This window comes from Erythrolamprus reginae, chromosome 4 (assembly GCF_031021105.1).
Source record: "Erythrolamprus reginae isolate rEryReg1 chromosome 4, rEryReg1.hap1, whole genome shotgun sequence".
NCBI lineage: Eukaryota > Metazoa > Chordata > Lepidosauria > Squamata > Dipsadidae > Erythrolamprus > Erythrolamprus reginae.
In genome coordinates this window covers 124831635-124846930 of record NC_091953.1, presented here as the reverse complement: position 1 = coordinate 124846930, position 15296 = coordinate 124831635, and the positions used below count along the sequence as shown (strand labels likewise).

Below are 15296 nucleotides of genomic sequence, written 5' to 3'. Positions count from 1 at the left end.
CCCCCAACTAACCTCAGATTGTGTCCCCTTGTTCTTGTGTTCACTTTCCTATTAAAAACACTTCCTTCCTGGACCTTATTTAACCCTTTAACATATTTAAATGTTTCAATCATGTACCCCCTTTTCCTTCTGTCCTCAAAGACTATACAGATTGAGTTCATGAAGTCTTTCCTGATACGTTTTATGCTTAAGATCTTCCACCATTCTTGCAGTCCGTCTTTGGACCCTTTTTGGAAGGCATAAAAGAAGAAGTTGGGATGGCCTAACGTTAGGCAGCCTGAAAGTGAAACAGAGTCATCTTTTCGTGTCCAGCGGAGTTACACAAGTTCAAAGTTTTTACAGGAAACGTTGTGTTGGCAGGAAAAATGCAACCTTACTGAGAAGACAGTCTGGAAAGAAAGAAAAGAAATAGGGTGGGTTGTGGGAAAAGGGAAGAAGAGACAAGTTTGAGGTGGGACCCATAGAGTTGTTCTTAGTGTGGAATTCTCGGAACTTGAATTGTACAAATGCTGAGTTCTGTTCTATTTTGTCCTGCTCTGTTTTGTTCTGTTCTCTTTTTTATTAGAAAATTTCTTTATTTACAAACACACATGACAAACATAACAAAAGCATTTAAAAACAGTGGACAGGTCTGCGTTACGTTTTTCACAATACTCATTTGTACCTATTATATGGCTAATATTTACAAATCATTAACAGTTTCTATACATTGTTCTTTCTCAAATAGATCTTTTATTTCTTCTCTTTTTTTCTATTCTGTTCTGTTCTGGTGTTCTGTTCTCGGCTCGGCTTGATTAAGGAGCTGGGAGCAGGGGAGATATTTTGGAGATAGATAGATAGATAGATAGATAGATAGATAGATAGATAGATAGATAGATAGATAGATAGATAGATTTACTTACTTACTTACTTACTTACCTAGCTACCTAGCTACCTAGCTACCTACCTACCTACCTACCTACTTACTTACTTACTTACTTACTTACTTACTTACTGGATTTGCATGTCGCCCCTCTCCGTAGACTCGGGGCGGCTAACAAGAGTAATAAAAACAGCATATAAAAATCCAATATTAAAACAGTTAAAACCCTTATTATACAACCAAACATACAGACATACCATGCATAAAATTGTAAAGGCCTAGGGGGAAAGAGTATCTCAGTTCCCCCATGCCTGGCGGCAGAGGTGGGTTTTAAGAAGCTTACAAAAGGCAAGTAGGGTGGGGGCAATTCTAATCTCTGGGAGGAGTTGGTCCCAGAGGGCCGGGGCCGCCACAGAGAAGGTTCTTCCCCTGGGTCCCGCCAAACGACATTGTTTAGTTGACGGGACCCGGAGAAGGCCCACTCTGTGGGACCTAACTGGTTGCTGGGATTCGTGCAGCAGAAGGCGGTCCCTGAGATAATCTGGTCCGGTGCCATGAAGGGCTTTATAGGTCATAGCCAACACTTTGAATTGTGACCGGAAACTGACTGGCAACCAATGCAGACTGCGGAGTGTTGGTGTAACATGGGCATATTTGGGAAAGCCCATGATTGCTCTCTCAGCTGCATTCTGCATGACCTGAAGTTTCCGAACACTTTTCAAAGGTAGCCCCATGTAGAGAGCATTACAGTAGTCGAGCCTCGAGGTGATGAGGGCATGAGTGACTGTGAGCAGTGACTCCCAGTCCAAATAGGGCCGCAACTGGTGCACCAGACAAACCTGAGATATCCTTCTTGAGATAACAATGCCTCTGCTACCATAATTGACAGAAAGTAAAGGTCTGAATTTGGCTGCTTCATGGATTTGCACAAAACCTAGCAAAGAGGTGGACACTTATCAAATCCATGAATTCAAAAAGCAGGACAGAGTTCAAAAGTACCACAAGTGTATTGGCAGGAATAGCCAAGACTCCAGAAGATAGGCTCATGATACAGAAGGATCTTGACAGACTTGGGCGCTATCTAACAAAATGAAACTCAATGATGAAAAAAAGTACGATAATTTATTTATTTTATTTTATTTATTGGATTTGTATGCCGCCCCTCTCCGTAGACTCGGCGCGGCTAACAACAATGATAAAAACAACATGTAACAATCCAATCCAATACTAAAATAACTAAAAAAAACCTTATTATAAAACCCAAACATACATACAGACATACCATGCGTAAATTGTAAGGCCTAGGGGGAAATAATACCTCAGTTTCCCGATGCCTGACGGCAGAGGTGGGTTTTAAGAAGCTTACGAAAGACGAGGAGGGTGGGGGCAATTCTAATCTCTGGGGGGAGTTGGTTCCAGAGGGCTGGGGCCGCCACAGAGAAGGCTCTTCCCCTGGGTCCCGCCAAACGACATTGTTTAGTTGACGGGACCCGGAGAAGGCCCACTCTGTGGGACCTAACTGGTTGCTGGGATTCGTGCAGCAGAAGGCGGTCCCTGAGATAATCTGGTCCGGTGCCATGAAGGGCTTTATAGGTCATAGCCAACACTTTGAATTGTGACCGGAAACTGACTGGCAACCAATGCAGACTGCGGAGTGTTGGTGTAACATGGGCATATTTGGGAAAGCCCATGATTGCTCTCTCAGCTGCATTCTGCATGACCTGAAGTTTCCGAACACTTTTCAAAGGTAGCCCCATGTAGAGAGCATTACAGTAGTCGAGCCTCGAGGTGATGAGGGCATGAGTGACTGTGAGCAGTGACTCCCAGTCCAAATAGGGCCGCAACTGGTGCACCAGACAAACCTGAGATATCCTTCTTGAGATAACAATGCCTCTGCTACCATAATTGACAGAAAGTAAAGGTCTGAATTTGGCTGCTTCATGGATTTGCACAAAACCTAGCAAAGAGGTGGACACTTATCAAATCCATGAATTCAAAAAGCAGGACAGAGTTCAAAAGTACCACAAGTGTATTGGCAGGAATAGCCAAGACTCCAGAAGATAGGCTCATGATACAGAAGGATCTTGACAGACTTGGGCGCTATCTAACAAAATGAAACTCAATGATGAAAAAAAGTACGATAATTTATTTATTTTATTTTATTTATTGGATTTGTATGCCGCCCCTCTCCGTAGACTCGGCGCGGCTAACAACAATGATAAAAACAACATGTAACAATCCAATCCAATACTAAAATAACTAAAAAAAACCTTATTATAAAACCCAAACATACATACAGACATACCATGCGTAAATTGTAAGGCCTAGGGGGAAATAATACCTCAGTTTCCCGATGCCTGACGGCAGAGGTGGGTTTTAAGAAGCTTACGAAAGACGAGGAGGGTGGGGGCAATTCTAATCTCTGGGGGGAGTTGGTTCCAGAGGGCTGGGGCCGCCACAGAGAAGGCTCTTCCCCTGGGTCCTGCCAAACGACATTGTTTAGTTGACGGGACCCGGAGAAGGCCCACTCTGTGGGACCTAACTGGTCACTGGGATTCGTGCAGCAGAAGGCGGTCCCTGAGATAATCTGGTCCGGTGCCATGAAGGGCTTTATAGGTCATAACCAACACTTTGAATTGTGACCGGAAACTGATCGGCAACTAATGCAGACTCCGGAGTGTTGGTGTAACATGGGCATATTTGGGAAAGCCCATGATTGCTCTCGCAGCTGCATTCTGCATGATCTGAAGTTTCCGAACACTTTTCAAAGGTAGCCCCATTTTATAATACTTTTAGGCAAGAAAAACAAAATGCACAGGTACAGTATATGTGGTACCTTGCTCAACAAGCAATAATTGCGAGAGGGACCTTGAAGTCCTAGTGGACAACTATTTAAATATGCCAGCAATGTGCAGAAATTGCCAAAAGAAACCCCAACACAATTCTAGGCTGCATGAACAGAGGGATAGAATTAAGATTACATGAAGTATTAACACCCTTTTATAATGCCCTGGTAAGGCCATACTTTATGGTGGTGGTAAGCAAGGCCGTTTAAGGGGGCAAAAGTCACTTCACAATCGTCTTGCTTAGCAACAGAAATGTAGAGTAGAATAGAATAGAATAGAATAGAATTATTGGCCAAGTGTGATTGGACACACAAGGAATTTGTCTTTGGTGCATATGCTCTCAGTGTACATAAATGAAATTATAGATTTATCAAGAATCTTGTGGTACAACACTTAATGATTGTCATAGGGGTCAAATAAGCAATGAAAAAAAATCAGTAATAATAAAAATCTTAAGAATTCAAGCAACAAGTTACAGTCATACAGTTATAAGTGGGAGGAAAAGGGTGATAGGAATGATGAGAAAAAACTAGTAGAAATAGTAGTGCAGACTTTATTTATTTATTTATTCATTCATTCATTCATTCATTCATTCATTCATTCATTCATTCATTTATTGTTAGAGTTGAAAGGGACCATGAAGGCCATCGAGTTCAACCCCCTGCCCAAGCAGGAACCCTATGGTACACCAGTCAAGTGGCAGTTCAGTAAATAGTAAATAGTTTTACAGTGTTAAGGGAATTATTTGTTTAGCAGAGTGATGGCGTTCAGGAAAAAATGTTATTGTGTCTAGTTGTCTTGGTATGCAGTGCTCTGTAGCGACGTTTTGAGGGTAGGAGTTGAAACAGTTTATGTCCAGGATGCGAGGGGTCAGTAAATATTTTCCCGGCCCTCTTTTTGACTCGGGCAGTATCCAGGTCCTCAATGGAAGGCAGGTTGGCAGCAATTGTTTTTCCCTGCAGTTCTGATTATCCTCTGAAGTCTGTGTTGGTCTTGTTGGGTTGCAGAAATAAACCAGACAGTTATAGAGGTGCAGATGACAGACTCAGTGATTCCTCTGTAGAACTGTATCAGCAGCTCCTGTAGGGCTGAATTGTGGTCGTAAGTCGAGAACTGTGTACAGTAGCCAGGTTTCTCCCACCTACCAGTGTCAGGCTGACAAGACATGGAGTATCAGTGTTCTCTTCTACTGTAAATACCCATTGCGTCCTTAGTCAGGAAGCCTCACTTGTGAAAGAGGTTTGGGGACTCCCCTCCAGCTGTGTCCTTTCACAACACACAAACGCCCGGGTATACCTCTGCGTCACTCAGAACACTTTTTTGGAACTTTCGAATCATCTTGTTTAACCCGGCACATGACTTGCTGCTAACGCAGAGACCTGTTGCAATCTGGGGCACCAGACAAGCCAATGGGCCATGCAGAGCAGGGAAAATTGGAGATGTTGAAATGCTGTCAGGACTCGCCCCTCTCCATCATTCCTCCTTGCACATGTATAAAAGGAAGAGGTTCATCTCTCTCTAGCCTGGACTTCACAGGCGTGGGACATTACTCCATAGCATCATGTGGGCCAAGGTAGGTTCTTCCGTGTCTTGCTCCCAGGAGAATGCTTCAGCTGAAGTGGTGGAAACAGATGGTTTAGGCATGGAGGGACAGGTGGCTTTGTCCACTGGAGGTTGACTTTCCTAATCCCTGTTGACTTTCAAGGACAGTCAAGGAACAGAGGTGGGGGAAATTGTCTTTGATGTCAGAGAGGACCATCAGAGGCTTGTTGAGCTGAGCCAAAATGGGAAGGAGAGATATGATAGCAGTGTCCCAATATCTCAGGGGTTGCCACAAAGAAGAGGGAGTCAACCTATTCTCCAAAGCACCTGAAGGTAGAAAAAGAAGCATTGGGTGGAAACTAAACAAGGAGAGAAGCAACTTAGAACTAAGGAGAAATTTCCAGGCAGTCAGAACGGTTGATCAGTGGAACAGCTTGCCTCCAGAAGTTGTAAATGCCCCAACACTGGATGTTTTTAAGCAGATGTTGGATAACCATCTCTCTGAAGTAGTGTAGGGCTTCCTGCCTAAGCTAGGGATTGGACTAGAAGACCTTCAAGGTCCCTTCCAGTTCTGTTGTTGTTGTGATGATGATGATGATGATGATGATAAATCCAAGTAGATTAGTAGAAGCAGGCCAGGAAAAAAAATGTGGCTTCTCTTTTACAGAACATTACGGGGAACTTTGCTAATGTGATCCACGGGTTGAATACAAGCCACCTGACTGACCGAGTCGTTCAGAGGAGCAAACGGATGATTTTGGATACTTTGGGAGTCGGGCTGGTTGGCACCAGAACCGACGTCTTCCAGAAACTCATCCAGTACAGCAAGGTAAGAGGTTGTCTAATTCTCACTTTTTTGGATAGGCCAGTGATGGTGAACCTTTTTTGGTTCACGTGCCAAAAAGTAACTTTAAACTTTATCCTGGTTTACTTTATCCTGGTCTTGGACCTGAGGGATACATTGTTGGATTTTTGGAGCATCTGATTGTTGCTTGTGTACCAGTTTGCCTCGGCCATTAGTAGATCAGATTTTTGTATAAAGGTTGCTTGCAATAAACGTGGACTACTTTTGAACTTTATCCTGTTTTCCTTGTTCCTGATCTTTATTATTATTATTATTATTTTATTATTTAATAGATTTATATGCCGCCCCTCTCCGTAGATTCGGGGCGGCTCACAACAATAACAAAGACAATGTAAGAACAAATCTAATAATTTAAAAAACAATAAAAACCCCATTATTAAAAGCAAGCATACACACAAACATACCATTTATAAACTGTATAGGCCCGGGGGAGATGTCTCAGTTCCCCCATGCCTGACGGCAGAGATGGGTCTTAAGAACTTTACAAAAGGCAAGGAGGGTGGGGGCAGTTCTGATCTCCGGGGGGAGCTGGTTCCAGAGGGTCGGGGCTGCCACAGAGAAGGCTCTTCTCCTGGGTCCCGCCAAACGACATTGTTTATTCAACGGGACCCGGAGAAGGCCAACTCTGTGGGACCTAACCGGTTGCTGGGATTCGTGCGGCAGAAGGCGGTCCTGGAGACCTGACAGATACACCGTTGAACTTTGGAGCATCTGCTCATTGCTTGTGTACCAATTTGCCTTGGCCATTAGTAGATCAGATTTTATTTTTGTTCGTGTATAGGTAGCATGAGATAAACTTGTAGTACTTTAGACCTCTGTTCCGGCTCCTGATTCCTTGTGCTTGATGCGCTTGGCGGAGTGAGCCTAAGAGAGCATAAGGAGAAGCAGTTGTTTCACTTCAGATTCAAAAGTTCCTTGTAAGCAGAAGGATTTTTTTTTCCCTTTTCAGATTTACAGCTCGGATTCATCCAGTTCTGTTTGGGGATGCCCAATGCTCAAGTTGCCTCCCCTCTACGCAGCACTGGCGAACGGTGTGGCGGTAAGAAATGCTGGATACTCCCTACCACCCTCTGATTCCACCTGGTTTTTGCTAAGAGAAAGTTGTTGGGGCATATATAGCTACTACTCCATCCATTTACTCCAGTGCTTCTCAATTATTTTCGGTTATGTCCTTTCTCAGGAAGAAGTAAACATTTCACGCCCCCCAAAACTCTCTGATCTAGGCCCCAATGGAATTTTAGTGTTAATACAGTGATACCTTGTCTTACGAATTTAATTGGTTCCGGGAGGAGGTTCGTAAGGTGAAAAATTTGTAAGATGAAACAATGTTTCCCATAGGAATCAATGGAAAAGCGATTAATGCGTGCAAGCCCAAAATTTAACCCTTTTTCAAGCTAAAGCCCATTTTTGCGCTGGTGGGATTCCCCTGAAGCTCCCCTCCATGGGAAACCCCACCTCCTGACTTCCACGTTTTTGCAATGCTGTAGGGAAATCCCAGGAGGGGAATCCCACCAGTGCAAAAACGGGCACTCCGCTGGCAACGGAAGTCCGGAGGTGGGGTTTCCCAGCAAGGGAAGCCTCAGTGAAATCGCACCATTGCAAAAACACGGTAGTCCTCGAAACCCCACCTCCGGACTTCCGTTGCCAGCGGAGTGCCCGTTTTTGCGATCCTGAGAGTCCCTCCTGGGATTTCTCTACAGCATCGCAAAAACGCAGAAGTCAGGAGGTGGGATTTCCCATGGAGTGGAGCCTCAGAGGAATCCCAGGATTGCAAAAACAGGTGCTCCGCTTGCAACGGAGGTCCGGAGGTGGGGTTTCCCAGCGACAGGTTCATAAGGCGAAAAAAGTTCGTAAGAAGAGGCAAAAAAATTCCGAACCCCAGGTTCATATCTCGAAAAGTTCATATCACGAGGGGTTCATATCACAAGGTACCACTGTATTTATTATTTATTTATTTATTTATTTATTTATTTATTTATTTATGTATGTATGTATGTATGTATTGATTGATTGATTGATTGATTGATTGATTGATTGATTGATTGATTGGATTTGTATGCCGCCCCTCTCCGCAGACTCGGGGCAGCTAAAAACAGTAATAAAAAACATCATGCAAATCCAATACTATAAAACTAAACATCCATACAAACAAACATACCATGCATAAATTATAAAGGCCTAGGGGGAAAGAATGTCTCAATTCCCCCATGCCTGACGACAGAGGTGGGTTTTAAGGAGCTTATGAAAGGCAAGGAGGGTGGGGGCAATTCTAATCTCTGGGGGGAGTTGATTCCAGAGGGTCGGGGCAGCCACAGAGAAGGCTTTTCCCCTGGGCCCCGCCAAGCGACATTATTATTTTACTTATTACAAGCTACACGCAAATATTGGCTGGGAAAGGCTGTTCTAGCCATTGCCTGGAAGAAAGTCACACTGAATTCAGTGGAGCCTGTTTTCGATTAGGCAGGCATAGGCTACTGTGGTTAGGGCTCTCTTTTGACAAGGGGCCAGGCCAGCTTAAATTCATGGCTACCACCATCGTCATATGAGGGTCCCCCAGACATTATTTTCTTCAACAATTATTTATTGAACATAATGAAACTTACCCATAAGAAAGAATGTTTCTTCTACACTCCCTATTTTTCCACGTAATCTCCGTCCCGTGTTATAGCCTTTCTTCAGTGAGACACAAGGGTGTGTATGCCTTGTCAGTACCACTCATTGTTCTGGTCACAAAGCCATTTCTGCACTGTGTGAATCACCTCTAATGGCCTCACCCTTTGTGCCCAGCGACTAACTGTACTTCTGTCGACTGCAGATTTTCCATAAACTGTACACAAACATTTGTGAATGTTCCCAACAGTTTATTTCTCCGCAGTGAGAAATTCAATGACGACACACTGCTTGTAACGTACATCACTTACAGACACTATTTCAAAACACTTCTTCAGCTAGGTTAACTGTCTGAAGAAACACAAAATTTACACACATACTCCTGACAATTCAAATAATGTACAGTGATACCTTGTCTTACGAACTTAATTGGTTCCAGGATAATAATAATAATAATAATAATAATAATAATAATAATGAGGTTCGTAAGGTGAAAAGTGAAAAGTTCGTAAGATGAAACAATGTTTCCCATAGGAATCAATGGAAAAGCGATTAATGCGTGCAAGCCCAAAATTCACCCCTTTTGCCAGCCGAAGCCCCCGTTTTTGCACTGGTGGGATTCCCCTGAGGCTCCCCTCCATGGGAAACCCCACCTCTGGACTTGCACATTTTTGCAATGCTGCAGGGGAATCCCAGCATCACAAAAACGGGTGCTTCGCTGGCAACGGAAGTCCAGAGGTGGGGTTTCCCAACGAGGGGAGCCTTGGCCTGACAACGGAAGTCCAGAGGCGGGGCATCCCAGAGGTGGTGGTGGGTTCATAAGGTGAAAATAGTTCGGAAGAAGAGGCAAAAAAATCTTAAACCCTGGGTTCGTATCTCGAAAAGTTCGCATGATGTGGGGTTCGTAAGACCAAGGTATCACTGTATATCTAAAGTTTTGCATTTGTACAATTATTGTAGGCTGTGAAAAAAAAATGTGGTGCATTACTTTCTGGGTGACCCTTGTAGATGGCTTCAAGGAGAAGTTTTGGTCATCTTGATTTTGACATGAGGGAGATAATTCCCAAGTGGGCTGAAAACGCAGGAGAGAAGGTAAAGCCCCTACCTTATCTACAACTCCCCTGACTCAAAATTTGTATTTGTATTCCCCCTTCACAGATACATTCCATGGATTTTGATGATACGTGGCACCCAACCACCCATCCTTCTGGGCCAGTGTTGTCAGCCCTCATGGCTGTCGCCGAAGGTATGGCTGAAAAACAAAGGATTTCTGGCTGCGACTTGCTTTTGGCTTTCAACGTTGGGATCGAGGTGCAAGGCAGACTGATGACCTTCTCCAAGGAGGCCAGCAATCTTCCTAAAAGGTCTGTTCTGGTTTCTTTTACTTGTTCTAAAATATGCTCCAGAACAGGGATAGGCAAAGTGGGCTCTTCTATGTCTTGTGGACTTCAACTCCTGGAATTCCTGAGCCAATCATGCTAGCTCAGAAATTCTGGGAGTTGAAGTCCACATGTCATAGGAGAGCCAACTTTTCCTACCCCTGCCTTAGAAGGACCCTCTTGACATGGGCTTAATGGTCAGCCATGATTCTACCTAGCATCATCTGAGTGTTTCAGAAAACCACTCCAAATGAAATAAAACTCCGAGGCCAGAAGTTCCTCAAAGTTCCAACTTATTAGAGATGTCATATTGACACCTCTGGGGAAACCCGAATCTGAAAGCTTCCAGCTTTTCCCCACTCAGTTGAAAGTTCACAACTCTGCCCTACACCCACAAACTCATCACCAATCATATTGGTGATGAGTCCAATCATATCTTCACACTCCAGAGATACAATCTCTACGCAGGTGCAGGCTTTTGTCCTTGAGTAAAGAATATGGTTATGACTAGGTTTCTACAGCTCCAACAAGAAAAAAAAATCCCTCCAAATTTCCTACAAAGTCTTACATGGCATAGGATCACATTACTTATGGGACCACCTTCTGCCACATAAATCCCAGAGGCCGGTTAGGTCCCACAGAGTTGGGTTTCTCCAGGTCCCGTCAACCAGAGAATGTTGTTTGGCAGGGCCTAGGGGAAGAGCCTTCTCTGTGGGGGCCCCAACCCTCTGGAATCAGCTCCCCTCAGAGATTCATACTGCCCCCACCCTCCTCGACTTCTGCAAGAGTCTTAAGACTCACCTATGTCGCCAGGCTGGGGCAATTAGAACCCCCCTGACCAATAAATATGATGCATGGTGTGATTGGATTGTCTGATTGAGTAATATATAATAATAATAATAATAATAATAATAATAATAATAATAATAATAACAACAACAACAACAACAATAACAACAATAACAACGACAATAATAATAATAATAATAATAATAATAATAATAATAATAATAATAATTTGTATGCCGCCCCTCTCCGAAGACTTGAGGCGGCTCACAAAATAACAGCAATACAATATAAATACAAATCTAATATTAATTTAAAAAAACACTAATTTAAAATACATTGCTATAAAAACCTATCTGCTACACAATCATACACACTCCATCCAACTGAACATAAACGTAATAGAAGTTAAGAGAAAAAAGGAGGGGGGGTGAGATTAATCCCCCCATGCCTGGCAACAGAGGTAAGTCTTCAACATTGTGCAGAAGGTGCGGAGGGTGGGGGCAGTTCAAATCTCTGGGGGGAGTTGATTGCAGAGGGCCGGGGCCGCCACAGAGACAGCTCTTCCCCTGGGTCCCACCAGATGACATTGTTTGGTCGACCGGACCCAGAGAAGGCCAACTCTGTGGGACCTAAGCGGCCGCTGGGATTCGTGCGGCAGAAGGCGGTCTTGTAGGTACTCTATATAGGGGTTTTAGCTGTAGCTTATTAGTGTATTAGATTTGTTTTGTATGCTTTGTTTCTATATTTATAATGATAATGATAATGATAATAATATGGGATGGACTTTGTTCCTCCCACTTCACTCAGCTCATGAAGACAGCTGCCTCTCCCCCTGGGGGAGGATGGAAGGCCTTGTTCTGCATCTGTCCGATGCTGTTTCCTTACAAGAGCTTTCCAAAGCTGGCCCAAGCTCCCCCTCTCCCTCGGCTGATTCTGCAGCTAGCTTTGCGGGCAGCCTATGGGCCATTTCTTCTGCTCACGGCTGCCATTTTGATTCTTCCAGGTTCCACCCACCCTCCATTCTCGGCACCATGGGAAGCGCTGCAGCCACCGCAAAGCTCCTGGGCCTCGACCAAGCCAAGTGTAAGGAAGCCCTGGCGGTAGCCGCCTCTTATGCCGGTGCCCCACTGGCCAACGCAGCCACACAGACCAAACCACTACATATGGGCAATGCCAGCCGGCATGGCGTGGAAGCGGCTCTCCTGGCTTCTTTGGGCCTGCAAGCCAACAAGTTGATTCTGGACCTCGAGTCAGGCTTTGGGGCCTTCTACGGAGATTATATGCCCAGGACTCTGCCCAGCCTGCAATCCTACTCTTGGTTGTTGGACCAACAAGACGTGGCCTTCAAGAGCTTCCCGGCACATCTGGGGACACACTGGATGGCCGAAGCTGCCCTGGCGGTAAGGAAGCACCTTGCGCAGAGTGGAGAGTCTCTGCCTACTAGCTGCATCAAATCCATCGTCCTTGATGTCCCCAAGATTAGATATGTTGATCGGCCATTCCCTTCTTCTGAACACGAAGCCAGGCACTCCTTCCAGTTTGCTGCCTGCGCAGCGCTGTTGGATGGCTTCATCTCCATCGAATCCTTCACACCGCAAAGACTATCTAGGCCAGAATTGAACGACCTTCTCCGAAAAACCACCCTGGAGCATTCTCCGGACAATCTCCCCAGTTTCAACAGCCTTTACTGCGGGGTCAAAATCACCCTCCAGGACGGAGAGACCTGGGCAGAGCGTTGCGAAACCTTCTACGGGCACTGGAGGAAGCCCCTGAGCCGTGGGGATTTGGTGAAGAAGTTCTACTCCAACGCTGCCACCGCGGTCTCTCCGGAAGTGGCCGAAAGCATTGTAGATGCAGTTGATAAGTTGGAATCCCTGGACGACTGCGGGGAGCTATTCTCACTTCTTCGAGGAGCTGAGCTGACAAAAGATTTGCGGCAGCACCAGAGAGAGACTTTGTGAGACTTTGTGACACATACCTGGTAGTCCTGGGCTTACAACAATTTTGTTTAGTGACTTTTCAAACTTATGACGACCCTGAAAAAAGTGATTTTTTTTCACACTTACGACACCGTTGCAGCGTCCCTGTAAGTCAAATGATCCAAATTTGGACGCTTGGCAACTGGTTCATATTTATAACAGCTGCAGTGTCCAAGGTCATATGATCCCCTTTTGCGACTGACAAGCAGAATCAGTGGGGAAGACCGATTCACTTAAGATTAAATTAAGATTTAAAATTAATGAGCACTGATTAATGTATAGGTTGCTGTAACATTTTAATATTGGATGGAGAAAAGGTATTTTCTAAGAGGTCTAAGAATATATAAGATGTTATAAGTTTGTAGAGTCCTTTAGAGCAGTGTTTCCCAAACTTGGCAACTTGAAGATATCTGGACTTCAACTCCCAGAATCCCCCAACCATGCTACTACCTGCAGTGATTCGCTTAACAACTGTGGAAAAGCCGGCCATAACATGAGGCAAATCTCACTTAATTCTCTTGCTTAGCAACCAAATTGTTAGCTCAATTGTGGTTATAATTCAAGGACTACCCTTGTCTGGACACAAAAGCATTGTTCTCCTTGCATTTATGCCATGTATTTTAACTAAGAGAGCTATGTGTGTAAGAATGGTGGCTTTTCTTATAAATATCCTGTAATATGAATCACTTTCATCTATGTTCTTCTCATTTATTTCTGAACTCTTTCTTTCTTTTTTTTATTTTACAAATATGACATACAAGACAAAAGAAAAAAACATACATAAAAACATATATATACAACATTTGGGAAATGAAAGTTTCCCCACTTTTTTTGTTGTTGATATTTGATCAGAGAATTACACTTCTTTTATATAATATTAATTTTTGAATTCTTTTATTTGACGTGTTGCTTTGCATACATTTTTATTTATTTATTTCTTTTAGCCAATCATAAAATTTTGCCCATGTTTTATAGTAATCTGATTCTTCTTTTCCCTCTAATCTTTTGGATAGCCTGTCCATCTCCGCACAGCCTAGTATTTTTTTAATTATTATGTTTTCTTCCGGTATTTTATCTGTTTTCCACTGTTGGGCATATACTATTCTGGCAGCTGTTAGTATATGTATAACTAGGTATCTTACTTCTTTTTCTATTTTTTATTAAAAATACCCAATAAATATAATTCTGGTTTTTGCTATTTCTTTTAACCAATTTGTTATTTTATTCCAAAACTTTTTTGCCTGTGTGCATGTCCACCATTGGTGGTAGAACGTGCCTCTTTCTTTTTTACACTTCCAACATATTGGAGAGGTTTTTGGGAACATTTTTGCAAGTCTTTCTGAACTCTTTCTAAGGAACCATGTTAATATTGTGGCCCACCAGGAGCTGCCAGCAGATTGGGACAGTAAAGAGGTTGGTGGGGCCAATCCTGGAATCTGGGGAAGGCTCTGACAAGTGCTGTGTGTTGGAGGCAGAGATGGGGCGAGGGCAGTCTGACAATCATCGGTTGCCTCTGGAGTCAGACATCAGTGGGGCAAAAATAATAAGATAAAAAAGTGAGGGTATCAAGGCGCAAGCAAGTAATATATATATATAAGATGTTAGTGCAGGCAGACGGATGTGTGATCCAAGGACTGACTAAATGGTGGAAGAGTGAATTACAAGTAGATGTGCAAGAGATGAAAAATATAGTGGAGAATATAAGGAAAATCAAGAATACAAGGGTTAGGGAAATGAGAAGGAAAATATTACATAACTTCAGATCGTGCAGAATGCAGCTGCGAGAGCAATCATGGGCTTCCCCAGGTATGCCCATGTTACACCAACACTCCGCAGTCTGCATTGGTTGCCAATCAATTTCCGGTCACAATTCAAAGTGTTGGTTATGACCTATAAAGCCCTTCATGGCATCGGACCAGAATATTTCCAGGACCGCCTTCTGCCGCACGAATCCCAGCGAGTGGTTAGGTCCCACAGAGTTGGCCTTCTCCAGGTCCCGTCGACTAAGCCAGCGTTTCCCAACCGGTGTGCCGCGGCACACTAGTGTGCCGCGAGACACGGCCAGGTGTGCTGCAAAGCTCCTAGGTAAGCTCCAGCTGGGCGGGGCGCTGCCGGTGCCGGCCTGGAGCTCCCGCTCACAGCTGTCCTGCTCGATGCCGCGGTTTTCGGCACTCTCCTGCTGGGCCCCAAAGAAGGAAGGCAGGAAGAAGGAGAGCTTCATTCTTTGCGCCTTTTTCCCACCTTCCTTCTTTGGGGCCCAGCAGGAGAGCGCCGAAAACCGCGGCATCGAGCAGGAGCCAGGGGACAGCTGCGAGCGGGAGCTCCAGGTCGGCACCGGCACCGGCAGCGCCCCGCCCAGCTGGAGCTTCCCTGGCATCGGCGGCAAGTGTCCTTTGGGGCCCGGCGGGAGGGCACTGGCGGTGG

General features: G+C 44.5%; 1 protein-coding gene across 2 annotated transcripts in view; it reads left to right on the top strand.

Annotated features, from left to right (window-relative positions):
• Positions 1-14055, top strand: part of ACOD1 (aconitate decarboxylase 1) — a 77906-nt gene extending 63851 nt beyond the window's left edge. Inside the window, exons 1-5 of one of the 2 annotated variants that reach the window (XM_070751872.1) lie at positions 5211-5281; positions 5918-6079; positions 7065-7154; positions 9884-10089; positions 11897-14055. In XM_070751872.1, the coding sequence (XP_070607973.1) occupies positions 5270-5281; positions 5918-6079; positions 7065-7154; positions 9884-10089; positions 11897-12854 (1428 nt within the window). In that variant the 5' untranslated portion in view covers positions 5211-5269 and the 3' untranslated portion in view covers positions 12855-14055. Of the gene's footprint in view, positions 1-5210; positions 5282-5917; positions 6080-7064; positions 7155-9883; positions 10090-11896 lie in introns of those variants that run through there. The other variant, XM_070751873.1, reaches the window with a different exon arrangement.
• Positions 14056-15296: the final 1241 nt, after the last annotated feature.